Consider the following 19,279-nt stretch of genomic DNA (forward strand, 5'->3'; position numbering starts at 1 on the left):
AGAAGAGTGTGGTTAACAAGGGTGTGAGAACAAGGTTTTTTGCCTGGAGGGTAGTGAATGAGTGGAATTCATTGCCTGACTTAGTTGTGAGTTCTGTCTGTAAATAAATTCAAGAAGAGATATGATAGATATTGTTTTGCTAGTTTGGGTCTCCCAAGATGAGTCTAGTGACTCCATGGAGATACCTGTAATAATAACAATAATAATAATTATTATTATAGAACAACATGGTTTCCTATTGTCTTTCTTGTCCGATAAGTTTTTCCTGTCTGTAGATATGTGTGTTTATGGGACTCTTTTGCCTGTTTCCCAGAGACAAAACCCTGCCATCTCTATATGAGGCCTGCTTTCACTTTCAGTTGCAGAGAACTGATAATAATTATTCGTGTCATACACAGGATTTGAACCCAATTCTTCCAATTAAAGGGCTTCATTTTTGCCAAGTGACCTACAAAGGCTTTATTATTTCAGTAGTAGTATTAGTATTGCATGCACTATTGCACGCACGCGCACACACACACATACCAGTATTATGGGATTTATTGTATTTGTGGTATTTAAATTTCAAATACCAATATGATATATTGGTATTTGAAATTTTTACAAAAATTTATCAAACCATTTCAGTTTTCGATTCAGCTGTATTCTGGGCAGTGTGTTAAAATGATATATTACAATAGCTCTCTTAGTTAGTGGAATTCAAAGAAGTTGTCTGTGCAGTTTAGTTTTAGTTCCAACTGGATCACTTTTATTATAACATTTTTGTAGAGAAGTTTTGAAATGATATTAGTAATTCTGCTCTGGCTGGATGAAATTAAATGAAATTTTATAGTTAAGATCTCTACTAAAATTTGTCAGTTTTGATTTCACTCTAACTATTATTGTTGTGATAAAATCAAGTGAAATAAAATTTGTCTAGAGATAAATCACTATGAAAACAATGAAGCAGTATGTATACTTTCAGAAAGTTTGTTCAAAAATACAACAAAATATTTATTACGTCTCAGTGACTACTTACATATGTTGCCTATATTTTGAGTAACATTAGGTATTGTTACCGAACACTTTAAAACTAGGTCACAAGAAAAATTACTCTTTCGATGAATTCTTTCATAATTCATCGAAAAATTATCAGCGAATTGTTTATTTGATAAATTACCTTCTCTATCACATGCCATTCATTAAATTATCGGTCAATTAACTGTTTATTCGACAAATTGCTTTTTCAATGAATTGCCATTCAGTAAACTGTCTTTCAATTAACTGTTTTAGATGAATTTTCATGGAACCATTGCTTAAGTTGGTCAACTATATAACTAGTTTGGAAAAGACTAAAAATTAAAAACAGAAATGACATATATGTCAAGATTTTTTTTTAATACTCTAATCACAATGAAAAGTTATATAATCAACCATAACTTTTGATTTAATTAATTTTCTGTTAATAAGTCTGTGTGAATATTTTTGATTGCATAACCTTTTTGTTTCACAGATTATTGCTTTTCCTTCGTTTTAGGTACTTATTTTGCTCATATTTATTTTCAGTTAGCAAAGTATATATGGGAAGATGGTAAGGGAATTCATCTTATTCATGAACCTCGCCTCTGTCTTCAAAAGAAGAGAAATTGCATCTCTTGGATTACTGAATCATTCCCTAATTGTGTAAAATATTTTCTTTATGTGTATATGTATGCATGTAAAAGTATTTCTTTTATGGCATAATCACACATTCAACATAATCATGCAGTGTATATACTGCGTGATTGCATTGAGTCAGTTGTGATCACAGCTGTCTCTGTATTAATTTTATTAGGCTCCAGTGAATTTCCTCAGTATTTAACTCAACTAACTGAGCTTCTTATACTTATTATTTATTTATTTTATTTATTTATTGTTATGTTGCAGAGTTTAATATAAAGTAGACTAAAGCTTTACTGGAAAACAGAAATATATGGAAACTAGTTAAAAACATTTTTATAAAGTATTGTTAATGTTATCTCTAATTTCACCAGCATGGTGTTAAGCATCTACAGTTATTAAGTAAAGTTAATGTTAATAATCAGAATGCCTAACAGAATAAGATATAGACAAATTAGAAAGATGATTAGCAAATCTGTTGCATTGTAGTTTAACCTTGGCTAGTTTATGTGGTTTTCTCTTGGTTTCAGAAAGCCCATCCATTATCACTTCAGAATGAAATCACAGATGGCTCTTTCTCTAAAACATGAATGTGGGTTGAGAGATTTTGAATTTGTGGATCTTTCAGTTTCTTTAAATCTTCTAGTATGATTGAAGTACAATACACTAGAACCTAGACTACTTTGATGTTGAAAGTTATCTTTCTCTAAATCCAGAGTAATTTATTAAAAAAAGGGTGGCACACCAATTGGCAGCTCCTATAGGTAGAGATGACCTGCTAATGCTTCTGCCTGGTATCTCCACTTGGGCCTGGCTCCCACTGAAGAGACCTCAATAAAGGTCGAAACTAGTCTGGTAGTGGCCCTTCCCTTAATGCATAACATTAGACATATCCGCAAGGAGATGTGTTTTACATTATAGGAGATACTGAGATAGGAGTGTTGGTAGCTTGCTCCACCTTTGCAAGGAGTTGCCCTGGTGTTATACCACCTTACAGTCCTGAAGATACTTTCAGGCACAAACTTTGTTTGCTCACACTTGGATAAAGGATTAAACTAAATTTATTATATATCTAGACTACTTTGTGGAAAAAGGAATGAAGTTGAGTGTCCTAAAGCAGATAACAGACACAAACCAAATGACTGATTTGCAAATTTTAAGGTTCCTTTGAAAGTGAGATATGAGATTGTGAAGCAAATTTTTATAATATTTAGTGGACCCTTATGAAGTAGTTAAAATATTATGATGAAAAATGATTTCAATTAAGTGTATTCCAATTCAATGTGTTATCAATTGTAATGGTGTCATCCTCCAGATAATACATCAGCATTAGATGCACAAGCTGTAATTAACAATATGAAATGTTGATGACTTCAGTCATGGGGAAAAAGCAAAATTAGACTGTGCAAAGCAGGCACTACATGCAAAGGCAAGAGGATTTTTTCCTATGTGTAAAATAAAAGGAAAAATGACAAAAATAACCTTATTGAATGCAGAAGGTAGAAAAGTGTCAGATGATTTATAAATATCAGAGTTAGCCAATTGCTTAGCATATCACCTCTGCATTTGAGAGACTGAAGGTTTGCAGATTGCCATAGGCATGGATGTTTGTGATCGTCTTTAGGTGAGAGATGATTTCATCACCTGCTGCAAGACTACTGCTTTGCTTATTGGAGACCTGAAGTTGCTTGAAAAAGTCTCATGCTTAGTCTCTAAAGCAGGGTTTCTCATCATCATTAATTTTCTCCAATTCCCCATATGTATTCTTAGGAGTGTATAGGATATTGCGTAATACTAATAATAAAAAATTAGATCCTTATTGACTTCCTATCAAGAAGTATCCTCCAAATTAATCTCTTATATGTCAAGATTCCAATATGATCAGAATGTATATTTTTGTCTTAAGGTACATCTTGCCATATCAATCCATCTAGACCTCTTTCGCTGGATCTTTTTCCTGCCATTCTGAAAAAGAAAAAACACTTGTTTTACTAACTTTTCCTCTCCCATTCTGTTTAAGCGATCATACCTCCTGAGAAGCATTGCTAACACATTACTTAATGCTAACAATAACAAGTTCTTTCCTAACTTCCCAATTTTTAATATCATACTACCATCGATACCATCTGTTCACTTCCCTAATCTTTCTCAGAACTCTCATATCTGTGGCCTCCATTCTTTGATCAAGAGTTTTATTTCTAACCCAGCTCTAAGATCTATAAGATAAAATTGGTTTGAACTCTGTCTTGTATACAATTAGTTTAGTCGTGACTAATTTCTCCCTTATTCCATACAAATTTATTCATTTGAATTCCTACCACACCAACTTTGCTAATTCTGTTGTCTATTTCTATATTTAATTTGTTCCATATTCAATAAAAATTGAACATAAAATGGCTGAAATGTTTTATTTGTTCTGTATGTTCTCCACTCAGGATGTATTTGGTGTTTTTGATGTTTCTGCCTATTTTCATTATTGTGGTGTTTTTGATGTTTCTGCCTATTTTCATTATTGTGGTGTTTTTATTGATTTTCATGCTAAATTTATTATAGCAGTTAAGTTATATTATTATTATTACCCCAAGATCCTCATGGCGTCAAAGACTCATCTGGGAGGGCCTTTTATCACACACACATCTCATCATACCGTGCCTTGAACACATTCAAACTCCTTGCAGACACCACACACTCAGGCAAGGCATTCCAATCATTTACACAATTCTGCATGAAAAAAACCTGCCTCTTACTCCCCTACTCACACCCTATTTATACAGTTTCCAGGAATGACCTCTGGTTCTTTCCCCGATCTCCCACTATTTTCTGTAAAACTTCTCCAGCATTGATCCTATAACAATCCCTTACCAACTTGTAAGTGTCTATCATATCTCCCCTCTTACTCCTGTCCACCAGCATCTGCAAATTACATCTTCTCAATCTTTCCTCATACTCAACATTCCAGAGGTCAGAAACTACCTTTGGACCCTTTTCAACATCTCTTCATCCTTCTGAAAACCAGATGACCAAATCTGTGCACAATAGTCCATGTGTGGCCTAATCAAAGCCTAATACAATGGAACAAGAATCTCCCTACTTCTACACGTCAGTGTCCTCCACATCATTCCCAGAAGCCTTTGTGTTGTCTTCACAATTTTGGCTATGTTCTGCATCCCATCTTTGTTTTCCAAATTTTAAAACCTTACATTTTGCAACATTGAACTAACATTCCCATTTCCGTGCCCAATCACTCAATTTATTCAAGTCTTCTTATAAGGCCACAACATCTCCACTGCTTTTCATGGTTCATCCCAACTTTGCATCATCTGCAAACAATTGAATATCTCCATCCAAATCTTCACCTATATCGTTAATATACAAGTTAAACAGTAATGACCCCAAAACAGACCCCCTGAGGCACTCCACTAGTGACTTTCCTTTTCCTGGATATCATTCCCCCCATACACAACTTGTTGATACCTATCAGATAGCCAGTCTCCAATCCAATGCACTAATCTAATATCCAATCCCATCTGCTCTAGTTTGGCTATCAGTTTATCATGAGGTACTCTATCAAAAGCCTTTGCGAAATAGTATATTACTGTGTATCCTTCTCCTCTGTCCAAGGAAGCAGTCACTTTATTGTAATAAGTAAGTAGATTACTAAAACATGACCTCACTTTAACAAATCCATACTGTCCATCAAAGATAATACCATTGTTGTCAACCCAACTCTGGATCCTAGTTCTCACAATCTTCTGCAACTTAACCAGAACACCTAACACACAGATAGGCCTATAGTTTGATGCTTGAGTTGGATCACCTCCTTTATGAAGTGGCACAATCTTGCCCTCCTTCCACTCCTTAGGGACTTGACCGAGTGCAAGACTTGTATTAAAAAAATATGTCAAGACAGGTGTCAACTCCCTGGCACATTCCTTCAGAATACGTAGTGATATATTATCAATTTCCACAGCCTTATTAACATCTAGTTTACTCAACTCCCCTATACACCTCTTGCTCACTTACAGTCAGTCTCTCCTCCCCATCATCTACTGCTCTCAATCTCTCCATGAAGTCACATTCACAAGATTGAAAGACCTTTATGAATTACTCATTAAATATCTCCACCACACATTCTACAACAGCTGTCTTTATACCATTTTCTCCTATCAATGTTATCCTTCCATAATCATTCTTTCTTTTGCTGACTGCATATCGAAAGAGCTCCTTAGGATTTTTTGGCTTCATTAGCTAACTGCTGTTCATACCTCTCTTTAGCTAATCTCACCAACCAGATCACCCTCCTTGCCTGTTCTTTGTAGACCTCATGGAATTGGTTATTTCCATTCTCTTATGCTGCCTCTACAATGCCCTCTTTCTCTGTATTGCATGCTTAATCTCTTTATTCATCCATCTCACACTTAACTTATTTAACCTTCTCACCCTTGGAATGCACTTAGACATTGCATCTACTAGATAGTTTTGAAAATTCCCCCAAGCTGTATTGATCTCTTTTCCAGCTAACTCCTCATTCCATGCTACACCCGCAAGCTGTCTCCTGAACTCTTCATAATCACCCCCCCCCCCTTGTAGTTCACATATGCCCTTTTCTCACAGAGGTCCTCACACTGCTGGCAACCGCCCAGGTAATCACCTCATGGTCACTCTCACCAATTGGTGGATGATTTGACACCTCATTTATAATTACACCCTCTGATGAGATGACCAAATCCAAGACCCTTAATCCTCGCGTGACCTCTGTTACATACTGTCTGAGGTAGTTATCCCTCAAAAACTCAAGAAACTCATTTTCTTTACTTCCAGTTGCTATCTCTTCATTCCAGTCTATATTGCCATAATTAAAATCACCCATAATTTGACTAATTTGATTATACATTTCATTATCACCACCATCCACTTTACCTGGTCTATAACAACATCCCACCAAGTATTTGATTCCGTTCACCTCTATCTCACACCGTACTGCCTCAAAACCACTGGCAGTATTTCCCTCTTGCATCTCTACTTTGTATGGACATAAGTCTTTCTCTATCATCAATTGCACTCCTCCTCCCTCTTTACCCCTTCTATCCTCATGAAGCACATCATACCCTTTTATCTCTATTCCTGTCAGGATGTCATCCTCTTCCAATCATGTCTCACTTATTCTGCCAATCTTTGGGTGAACAGACGCAATTAATGCAGCCAATTCATCTGCGTTGTTTCTTATATTTCTAGCATTTGTATACACACACAACAGCTCATTTCTGAATCTACAGCTAGTTCCACTGATACTACTCACTCGATGTAATCTCTCCATGCTCGACTGAGGCCATTTCCCTTTCTGCTTATTAATTTTAAAACCCTTTTCAATTCCAACTGTTTTCTCTTGATCCCAGGTCATCCTATTTCTTTCCTGTCTACACATACTCTCACCTCCTCTCGGAGCATCCACCTTTCTCACGCTATGTACCCCGGTCCACCCTGAGCCTCCCCGTTTCCCTGCTTCTCTTGCACACCCATTCTCTCATTTTGTATACTATCATATCATATATCATATCATATCATATCATATCATATCATATCATATCATATATCATATCATATATCAAATCAAATCAAATCAAATCAGTTTAGAACTTGATTTTTTTAGAAGTCTGGAATACAACATTCCTTCATAATTTGATCTATATAAATGATGAATAACAATGGATGTGCACCCTTGTATAATACCTGATTTAACATCAAACTATATTCCTCTACCTCCATCAGTTTGAAGTGCTGACTTATAACTCAGATATAGACTATGTACTGCTTGATATAATATCCCATTTACATCATTAAAATTGTAGTGTTATGAACAGCTTTTCTCTTGCCACCTTGTCATACGCCTTTTCCAGATCTACAAAACTTAAATGCATATACAGATCCTTATTATACTCCTATGATTTTTCAACTATTTGTCTTAAAGTGAAAATCTAATCCTGAAAACCTCAGTTTTTCTGAACCCAGCTTGTTTTTCTCCAAGTTTCTCCTCCAAAATGTTACTTACCTGTTTCTCAAGTATACTTGCATAAATCTTACCAGGAACACTCAGTGGAGAAATTCCTCTGTATTGCTCATATTCAGCCTTTTTTATAGATGTGTACTATGAGCACGCCACTCAAATCATCTGAAATTCGACCATCTGACCAGGCCTTCTGAATTATGCAATGTAGCCACTGTAAAACTTTTATACCTTCACATTTTAGCATTTCTATTTGAATATCATCTACTCCAGCTGCCTATCCATATTTTAGTTTTGTGATAGCTTTTTATAACAGACTCGGAAACAGTCCTTTTATTTTTCTGGAAAAAAAGGTGCCCGTACTCACCATGAAGATGTTATTACAGCAACTTTCACACTTTTAACATATCCTCCGATATACCCTCATCGTCTCTAGATCGCTTCTTCTTTTGGTATCAACTGCAAAATGATGACCTCGGAGCAGCCATGAGTCCACATATTTGCCAGGGTTGAACTGTATGAGAGGAAGTCCTTATCCTGATGAACATCAGTGCAGAAGTTGTCCATACAGAGATGACCTAGATGAAGTTACTAAAAGATTCATCTGAGAGAAACCCCTTTAACATTCACTGGGAGATATTGCAATTGTGCCCAAAGTGTGCTTTAGAGGAAGCAGTATATCCGGGACTTTATTTTCTTGAAGATATTCACGGAAACCATGAACTGCTTCTCTTTCATTTAAGTGAAATTTGCGTGCTAACTTTTTAATTTCAGCTTCACCAAATGTCAGATGCTTCTCAGGATTTTCTGGCCAATACTTGGAATCTAAAATCTTAGCACATTCAGGCAAATCAGCATCATCTCCTTCAAGCAGACACTTTCCAACAGCTTCTTTGAGACTTTTATAGAAAGCAGATGAACTTATTGCAGGACTGTGGCTTTTGTTTTTGTGGAGCTCAATCCCTTTGAACTTCATGTTCTTCTGACTTTGAAGAGAGCTCTGTGCTTGGGCCAATGTTGTTTAATTTGTATATAAATGATATAGGAAACGGCTTAAAGGGAGATATTCAGTTGTTTGCTGATGATGCAAAGTTGTGTAGTGCAATAAAAAATCAAGCTGATGTTGAAAGTTTGCAGGAGGATTTAAATAAGCTGGTAAAATGGGCAAAAGAAAATGGATGTCAGTTCAATGTGGAAAAGTGTAAAGTCATGCATTTTGGGATTAAAAGATTACCAGCTGTGTACTACATCGATGGAAAGGTACTCCAAGAGATTGATGAGGCTAGGGACTTAGGGGTATTGGTAGATAGGGAGATGAAGTTCAGAGGACACATTGCTAAGGTGTCCAAGATTGCACATAGGATTACTTGGTTGTTGAGGAACACACTGACATCCAGAGATAAAGAGGTTATTATTCCCCTTTATAAAGCATTGATACTTCCACATTTGGATTACTGTGCTCAGGTCTGGTCACCTGGATTCCTTGGAGATGAGGAGGCTGTGGAGAGGGTTCAGAGAAGAGTGACCAAGTTGGTGAGTGATATAAAAAATGCTCCCCACATTGATAGATTGAGAGCTTGTGGATTGCAGAGATTGGTTGATAGGCGAAGAAGAGGGGATATGATAGAAACATTCAAATTACTAAAAAGCTTTTATAGGATTGATGCAGGGGAAATGTTTCAGCTGTGTGATAGTGATGGAAGAACAAGAGGTCATCTCTGGAAATTAAAGAAGAGTGTGGTTAGCAAAGGTGTCAGAGCAAGGTTTTTTGCCTGGAGGGTGGTGAATGAGTGGAATTCGTTGCCTGACTTGGTTGTGAGCTCTTCGTCTGTGAATGAGTTCAAGAAGAGATATGACAGATATTGTTTTGCTAGTTTGGGTCTCCCGCGATGAGTCTACTGACTGCATGGAGATACCCGTAATAATAATAATAAAAATACTGTAGTATGGACCAGAATTTTCAATTCTTTCTTCAAAAAGTTGAACTGTATTCTTTATCTTCCTGTCTGCTTTGTATAAGTCAATATTTCTCTCTTGTAAATCTAGACTTAGTTCACTAAGTTCTTGGAGAGCATCACACATAAGGCCCAAATCAAGAACAAACTTGCAAGATGTTATTTTTCTTAAAAGACTCTCATAAAGAAAGTGATCATTTTGCTTCTTCTGCTCTATTCTTTTGCCTCCAGAAAGTGATGGACGAGGTGGCAAGTGGCAAAACTTCAAAGTCTGTTTGAAGTTTTGCCACTTGCTTAAGAAGTTTTTGCCAATTTTAAGAAGTTAAAGTTCTAGAGTCGCTGCACATTCCTGTAGTTCCCTAGTATTCTTAGGTAAAGCATGGTAAGTCACAAAGTTTATCCATGAAACTTTTAAAGCGATTCACTCCTGCGACATTATTCACTGTGTCACTAACAGACAATTCAAGACAATGGCTAGCGCAATGCCAGAAAATAACACTGGGAAACGTTTCTTGCATTAGCCTCCTTACACAATTATGCACACCAAACAACATGGCTGCACCATCACAAGTTACAGACAATAAATACTCCTTTAAGTAATCATCAGGTAATCCTAAACACTCAAGATAACTAATTAAAATTAAATTAAATTTTATAACTAATTAAATCAATAAGTAATAATGATATTTTGTCCTTGGAGTTCACTATATTGTCTATTAATGTTTTTATCGTTTCATTTGTGATATAGCTCACAATATTAATGCAAGCATTTGCAGAATGAAGAATATTCATTCTGCAAATTCATTCATTGTCTAGGCCATTAAGTTCCTGTAAATTTATTTCGTCTTCAAAGTTGTTAAATGATTGATTCCTGTTACGTCTTTATTATGAGACAAAGTATTTAGGAAAACTTTCTCTAATGTTTCATTTTTTGCTTCAGATTTTATTTTTTGGCATGCTTTGTGCACTGCACTCTCCTTATGATCGTAAATCTTTTTTCTTAATGACATTAACTGTTGTTTGCAAAGTTCTCCAAAATGACTGATTTTACCATTTGCCCACTCCTCTGAAATTTTCATTCCCATGTGTTTATCAACAGCAAGACTTTCGACATCACGACACACTTTACAGCACCCAACATTTTATTCTTGACATACAGCCACTCGTTTCTCTCACAGAAGTCATTTTTCTGCTAAAGTATCCAACATTTGGACCAATCATTATCGGAATCTGTTTCCTTTTGACCACATGAATCTTCGGTGTAGGTTTCATGATCCTCTTCAACAAGTGTATTTTCGGTAATAGTTTTTTGTTTTATAGGCTCACAAGTAGATTCAACAATTTCTGCTTCTTCAGCTTTCCTTTTTTTACTCATTGGCATAAAGTAACTACTTATTTTACTCATCTTGAACTGTGATTGCACTGATTTAACTTAGATTAATTCAAAACTCACATGAACACTTGCCTATTGCAGAGTGAATCTATAACTGATAAACTGATATGATATTGGAAGCAATCGGAAGTGAACACAAATTCCTGTTTCCAGTTGCATACCAACCTATGGAACAGGAAAGCAAGGTACCAACTTATGAGTAATCAAAACTGAAAATTCACTTCGTGAATACAATACCATCTACCAGAATATTTATTATACATTTTGCTTTCAATAAATCGCAAATTTTCAAAAACTTAAGAAAAAAGGTGCTGGTACTGCGTACTGTTGCATGCCACCAGAAAAAAAGCATTGCTTGGAAGTCATATTTCAAAAAATCTTAAAAGGAAGAGAGGAAGGGATTAATGTAAATGGTGAAATTATCAGTAATATTTGATATGCTGACGATACAGCTCTGCTGGCTGACAATATTCAGGATCTTCAAAATCTTCTGGAACTAGTGAATGAAGAGAGTTAAAAAATGGGACTAAAAATAAATATTGCCAAAACTAAATTCATGGTCATAAGTAAGAAACCAATTCTTAATTCAGCACTTTCTTTATATGGGAAACAAATAGAACGAGTGACAAAGTTTAAATATCTTGGATGCTGATTAAATGAAGACTGCAATTCAGACATGGAAATAAAAGTTACAATTGAAATGGGAAGAAAAATTCTCCTGATGAAATCAACACTGTGTAAACACAATTTAAATTTAGAACTTAGAGTATGCATTGTCAAATGCTATGTATAGTCTGTACTGCTGTACGGTGCAGAAACTTGGACCTTGAGGACAACATCAATAAAAAAAACTTAAAGCCTTTGAGATGTGGTTATACAGACAAATGATAAAAATCCCATTGACAACAAAAACATCCAATCAGGAAGTATTGGAACAAATGAGGAAATCATGTAAACTTTTAGATGCCATAAAAAGAAGGAAAACTGCATATCTCGTCACCTACTTCGTAATGAAAAATATAAGACACTTCAATTGATTATAAAAGGGAAGATAAATGGAAGAAGATGACAAGAAAGATGAAGAACAATCTTGGCTGCTGGACATCAGACTATGGACTGGCATTAGCTCTTCGGGACTATTCAGAGTGGCTGAGAATCGCTTGAAATTTGCCATGGTGGTTGCCGACCCCTTGATAGGAGATGGCATTCAAAGAAGAATTCTTGTAGATAAACTTATACATTGGTTATACATGACTAAATTTTTCATGAAATGACAATGTATACTAAAATATTAATTAAAAAAAAACTTTAATCAATACCTTCCAATATTTCGGCAATGCTACATTGCCATCTTCTTGGAACATAAAATCATGAAATCTGGAAGAAGGCACTATGTAGGCAACAGAAAATGAATTTTGGTAATAATCAGTTGCTTGAAGATCACAAAGAGCAGGCCAGCAAGATGACTCAGTTGGTGAAATTAGCCAATGAAGCTAAGAAAAATCAGTGAGATCTCTCAGTAAGTAGTAGAAAAAATGACTATGGGAAGAATGAGTTGATGGCACTGGCAGATTGGTTTACTGATTCAGAGGATATAGTTGAAGCATTCTTGAAGGAATCTAGGGAATTAATGGCTCCTTTGACACACTTATTTAACATTAATCTTGGAACAGGACAGGACTAATATTAAGGAACGGAAGATGAGAAAAATTGATCCACTTTATTAATGGTGGGGAGGATAAAATAGACTACAAATTATAGGGCAGTTTGTGTGTCTGGAATTGTTTTTAGGTGTTAGAGAAGTTGGTGATGACTAATGATTCAGAAATGGGTTGATAATAGTAGTATTCTTTATGATGGTTAGTGGGGGCTTGTTAGGAAAAGGTCATGTTTTAGCAATCTACTTACAGATTACAAGGTGACAAATTCATTGGATGAAGGAGATGTCTCTGCTTAAAAATATTCCCTTTAATACTTAGTGATATAACATCACACGGCTTGTTCTATTTTTAAATGATCTATTGTTAGTATTCCACCTTGAATTTTTTGTATTTTTAAAACTGTTTTTGTAGTGCCACTGAAGATGGTCTGCAATTTTCAGACCAAAATATTTGGCTAATTAAATATCTTTCTTGTGTTTACGTGCTCATATTATACAAAATATTACAAAATTAAAAAAGACCCATAACATCATATGCATGGAGCACGTGTTTCATTATTTATTGTTGTGTGTGCATGCTCTGTAGTTTGCAGCGAAATTATATTCTGGCAAGCTTAGCAATCTTATTAGGTTTTTTCCATATGCCAGGCAGGATCATTCCTTGATATCTGTTTAGGCTGCTTTCAGAACAGAGAACCACTGTGGCTTCTTTGAAATTGCGACATCAGAAATTTTCTTCTAGATAAGGCATGGAACTTTTGTTCCATTCAGTGGTGTGGCTTGTGTTGGAGAAGTGGAGGGCTAATCTGGAACTATCTATTCTGTTGTTTTTAACATCCCCTTGTGTGTTCCTTTTCTCCTATTTCAAGACTTCTTGATATCTGATCTATGCAGTTTACACCACAAGAGCAAGGGATGTTGTATACTCCATCATATTCAAAGAAGGCATTGCTGTCTTTTGGTGACCTTAATATGTTTTGGATTGTCTTGATCAGTTTGAAAGTTACTCTAATTTCAAAAGGTTTGAAGAGTGTTGCAATCTTTTTTGACACTGTTCCTGCATAAGGGATGGCAATTGAGGATTTATATCGAGTCTTGGCAGATTGTTGTTGTGTGGGACTGCTATGAAGAATCTTTTTAATTAAATATCTTGGATAGCTGTTGTTTACCAGGGTCTGTGATATATGAGTTAATTCATTTTGGAGGTCTTTTTCTTCTGATATGATGCTGGTGGCTCTATTTTTGAGCATGTGGATGATGCTAAGTTTTTGAGAAATGTGATGAGTAGACGAGAAGTGAAGATAACGTCCAGTATGGGTTGGTTTATGGTAGACTTTAAGGCTGATATGCTCATCTGCTTGTTTTTATTAGGGTATCTAAAAATGGTAGTTGTCTATTCTTCTCAAGTTCCAAGGTGAATTTGATTTTCTGATGGAAGGAATTTATCTTTGTTAGAAAGTCAAAAAGTGCTGTTTTAGTGTTTCTCCAAATTATAAAAACATCATCAACATACTTCCACCATATTAATAGCTTGGGGGGTCTAATTGGGAAAGGATGTTATTTTCTAGTTTCTCCATGAATAGATCTGCACACAGAGGAGATAGGGGACTGCCTATAGCCAAGCCAGTTAGTTGTTCATAGATAGTACCATTACATTTAAAGAAGTTTGATTTGAGGCAAGTACTGAAGGGGTTAGCAGTATCTTGAGGATACAGAGTGTGTAAAATGTTGTTAACTTCTTCTACTGGGATGTTGGTGAATAAAGATGCCACATCCAGGCTGGCAAGAATATCTGTTTCAAAAATAGAGATGTTTTTCAATTTAGTAATGAAGTGCTTCGAATTCTTTATGTAGGTATCAGAGTTTTGAATATGATCCTTTAGGAAACAGGCAAGGTTTTAGACAAATAGGTAGGTTGGAGAATTTCTTCCATCTACTATGGATCATAGAGGGACTCCACTTTTGTGAACTTTAGGAGAACCGTATAATCTTGGTGTCTGGGTGCAACGACTTCAATTTCTGTTGTAGATCTGTAGACCAACTATTCATATTACATAATAAATTATTAGTGGCCTCATGGTTTTCCATGTAGAGTCTGAGTCTAATATCCGATAAGTTGATGTATCTGAGAGTAACTCTGTGATCTTAGCTGTGTAGTCTTTGGTGTTGAGGATAGCCATCGAGTTTCCTTTGTCTACCTTTAAAATGATGATTTGTTTCTTCTTCAAGTTGGAGAGAGCTCTCTTTTCTGAAGGTGTTATATTTTGGTTTGGTGGTCTTGAAGTCACTTCACGACTGGGCTACTTGTATATAGATGCTAATGACTTTGCATCAGTTGCCTTAGTATCAATTAATGCAATGCACATACCCTTATGGTTGTGACCAACAGATGTAGAAGAGTGGCATTTTCATCATATAAACCCCTGATCAGACCACACCTGGATAAGTGTGGTCAGAGGCCGATAATAAATTATATCAAGACTGTACAATGCCAGCTATGAGGATAGACTGAAGGGATGCAGACTGCAGAGTTTAATAGATCGAAGAAAGAGAGGTGATATGATTGAGACATTTAGATTGTTGAGAGGTATTAACAGTGATTCCACTGGGGAGTTCTTTTATATGGTAGAACAAGGAAAAAGCAGCAAGGATAAGGGGTCATCCTTGAAAGTTATAAATGAAAGTAGCGAGCAGGAGGGTGAGGAGTGGCTTTTTTTTTGCATGCAGGGTGGTTGGACTATAAAATTCATTACCTGATAGGATAGTGAGAACACAAATGATGAATGTGTTTAAGGGGTGGCATGATAGAATTTGTGTTATTTAAGATGGGCCTCCCACAATGAGGCTTGTGGCTCCATGGTAATAATAATGATAATTTCAAAATTCAACTTTGTAACCCCCAGCTGACATACGAAATTTATGTTTTAGGCTTCTGCTGTTTCTGAGAACGAAATACTTTTTGCTGTAAAAACTTGGGAGAAGTTCCATAAACAAAGAGGTAAATATTCCGGTAAAATATTTTTTCTTAATTTTCAAACTTTTTTTAGTATCTGGCTTATATTAAAAATTATAAAAGCAGTTAAATTTTTTTTAATAAAAGCAGTTTTAATTTTTTTGACGTGAAAGTTTACATATAGTGAACTAAGGAACAATATACAGGCAGTTCCCACTTTATGAGTTCTCTCTTTTCAAGTGCTGAGTTTACAAATTCTATTTTTTTTTTCAAGTACGAATTATCAACAAAATCAAATATATAAATATTAATTGCAATAAATAGATGCTAAACATTCACATATATGGATTTCAAATCACGTGCCTAGGTACACAATACAATATTCATCATAAAATATTAATACCACAATCGCTTTTGTTTATTATTTTTATTTGTAAAATTTGGCTAAGTTTCATAGCCATTGTCAATGCAGTTATAGGAAAACTAAAAAGAACAACAATTTAATTGAAAGCATGTGATATTATGTGCACTATAGCATGGTTATTAGTTGGAAGAGGATCAATCATTCAATGCAGTTGGCACACTCTCTCGATGATGAGTCTTTGGACTCCCTGGAAGTGTCACATAATAATAATAATAATAATAATAATAGACTGCAGGAGAATATCTCCATCTGCATTACTAGAGAGGATCTAGTAATGCAGATGGAGATATTCAAAATAAATTACAATAAATTAATTTAGTTAATTATTTTTAAATATAAGCAAAATTTCATTACAATTAAGGAACACACAAATGATGAGTATTAGTTAATATAACTTTGTTCTGCTTACATCTCGATTTTTAGACGAATTGGTTAACAATACAGTACTACTTTGGTAATTATTGATACAGTACTGTGTTCAGTTTATTGATAAATTTGAAGGATTTCAAGAACCAGCAGAGACTGTACAAAATGCAACAGAAGCTATCATTAATATTGCTAATTGCAGCTTGAGGTTTCTACAACTGACATCACTGATCTGCTTCAAGCACACAATGGAGAGATCAGAAATTCATAAAGGCCATCTTGTAATGGCAAAATGTGAAGAATTTGAGGAAGAAAAGGATTTAACAATTGACACCCCATGTTCATTCCTTTATCTTCAGGGGACTTGATGAAGCTTTTCAACAAATAGAAAAAAGCAGCTGAGATTTTAGAGTCACAAGATTTAAATTTCAAGCACACTAGAAGAGTTGCTACAGATTTAAGAAATATTTACGCATACATTTCTTGGAAACAAATGGCTCTTATCATTTGCTTGATTTTAGGCTATAATTTCATACTTATGACTTTTTGGAAAAAAAATGTAAGTTTTCATTTCTTTGGATAAATAAATTAGTTTAAGCATTGTTGTTTTGTTTTAACTATGGTCTTTTTAACCTTTATTTAACATTACTATGGTCAAATTTCACTCATCATATTATATGCCTGTAGAACACACTGACAAGCTGAGATAAGGAGGTTATAGTTCTTATAAGGATAAGGACTGGCTTAAAGGGGCGAAACAAGAATGCTTTTTATCCCCCGTTATCTGTAGAGGACAGTGTAGGGATGATAAGGTGTTTTGAGCTATTAAAGCTCTGATCATGGCAAGAGGGTAACAGCAATAGCTGAGCCTCAGTTAGAACTTCATTGGCTACAGCATTGCCATCTATTACCCTCCAAGGATATGATTTTGTTTCCCTTTTATAAAGTTTTAATAAACCAAATCTGGGTACTCAAATCTGGTTGCTTGTATTTTATGGATATGGAGAAGTGGTGGAGAGGATTCAGAAGAAAGTGACCAAAACTGTGGCAGGTCTATGGAATGCTCTCTTTGAGAACAGACTAAAAATTTGTTGATTTCAAAAATTAGCTAATAGTCAAATAAGACAGGAAATGTGGAAGCACATAAGTTATTAAAGTGGTTTGTAGGACTGATATTGAAGACTTTTTCAGTACATGGCAGGAAGGGAGCGAAATTGTATAACAGGGTGGTTAACAATGTTGGAGGACTAGATTTTTGCTCGGAGAGTAGTGAACCGTTTGAAATGTGTTACGAGACTTATAGGTGATTGTGATTGCTTCATCAGAGAATGAGTTGCCAAAGATAGTTGTGATTGCATTTATCAATGAATGAGTTCAAGAAGATATATGATAGGTATTGTGTGAACAGTGGTTAGAAATCACAATGAGTCTCTGACTCCATGGAGATGCCCCAGAAATAATAAATTTCAGGTCCTTGTTCATCACTCCGAGATCCTTTATTTCCTCTACCTCATTCACAATATCCACAAATTGTATGCTGCATATCCCATCCTTGCCTTCAAGATTTCATCACCTTGCACTTCACAACATTAAACAGTTTGCCCTTTCAGTCTATTCAGATACTTGAGTTAAGCCACAACATATGCTCCATTCTCATAGCTCTAGCTCTTTTCAGCTTTACATCACCTGCAAACAACTGCATATTCCCATCTAAACATCTCCAAGTATTATTAGCATATAAATTAAATGGTAACAGCCCTAACCCATTTGGCATTATAACAGTGCCAAATTGGACAGTCTCTGAGACTACCATGCTTCATTCCCATAGTTGGACTATTGTTTCCGGTCTTCCAGTCGAAACATATGCACTTAACTTATCACCAAAGTAATCCTCACTGGCATGAAAACATACATTTACTACTCAGAACTGCCATCCCCTAACTAAACCCTGGTTCTCCAAAATATGTGCCAAGGCTGTACAAATGAAAAATACAGGCGTACCACAGCTGGCTCAAATCAAGAACCCCCATCCTCCTTTAATGCCTATGCTGAAGCCAGAAACAGATGCAAGAAAATTATCAATGTTTCTAAAACAGAATTTGAACGGGCAAAAAAGGAGGAAGCTTGCAGTCTGTCCAAATATCAGCCATGCCTTTTGGTCTCTTGCCACGGAAGTTGGCCATAACTTTTGCCGTACACTATTCCTACCTCTGTCATATCCAGATGGCTCAATTGGAACATCTCCCATAGAAAAAGCTAACCTCTTGGCTTCACACTTTGCCTCCAATGCACACATAACCGGTAATGACAAATGCCCTCCAGTCATTCCAACTGCCCAACACACAATGCCTCCTGTATCCTTTTGCCAAAAAGATATCATAAACCTGTTGTCTAAATTAGACACAAAAAAGTCTCCTGTCCCTGATGGCATTCCTCCAATTGTCCTGAAGGTCTGTGCTCCAGAACTGATTCCTATCCTATGCCATCTGTACACAGTCTCTTACTCCACTGGTATATATCCCAAAGCCTGGAAACTGGCCTATATTCAACCCATTCTTAAAAAGGATGACAAATCACTGCCATCTAACTACTGCCCTATCTCACTCACTTTAGTCCTATCTAAAGTGATGGAGAAAACTATCAACTCTCAACTCCTAATCTATCTTGAAGGTACCCGCTATTAAACGACCACTAGTATGGATTCCGTCAAAGCAGATCAACAATAGATCTACTCTCATACATCACCCATCGCTGGACAAATGCCATGGAGAAATTTGGTGAATCCCAAGTAGTTGCACTTGATATCTCTAAAGCCTTTGACCAAATCTGGCACAAAGGCTTACGAAGCAAACTCCCATCATTGGACTCTCTCAGGACTTCTGCAGA

At 35.8% G+C, this 19,279-nt stretch overlaps 1 protein-coding gene across 2 annotated transcripts in view; it reads left to right on the top strand.

Annotated features, from left to right (window-relative positions):
- LOC150108871 (beta-1,3-glucosyltransferase) overlaps positions 1 to 19,279 on the top strand; it is a 310,372-nt gene that overhangs the window by 193,586 nt on the left and 97,507 nt on the right. For both annotated transcript variants that reach the window (XM_090403934.1, XM_090403942.1), the window contains 2 exons: positions 1,546 to 1,662; positions 15,579 to 15,648. In XM_090403934.1, the coding sequence (XP_090260060.1) occupies positions 1,546 to 1,662; positions 15,579 to 15,648 (187 nt within the window). The remainder of the gene's footprint in view (positions 1 to 1,545; positions 1,663 to 15,578; positions 15,649 to 19,279) is intronic.

This window comes from Typopeltis vanoorti, chromosome 2, assembly GCF_054136105.1.
Source record: "Typopeltis vanoorti isolate ZY-2024b chromosome 2, IOZ_Tvanoo_1.0, whole genome shotgun sequence".
Taxonomy (NCBI): Eukaryota; Metazoa; Arthropoda; class Arachnida; order Uropygi; family Thelyphonidae; genus Typopeltis; species Typopeltis vanoorti.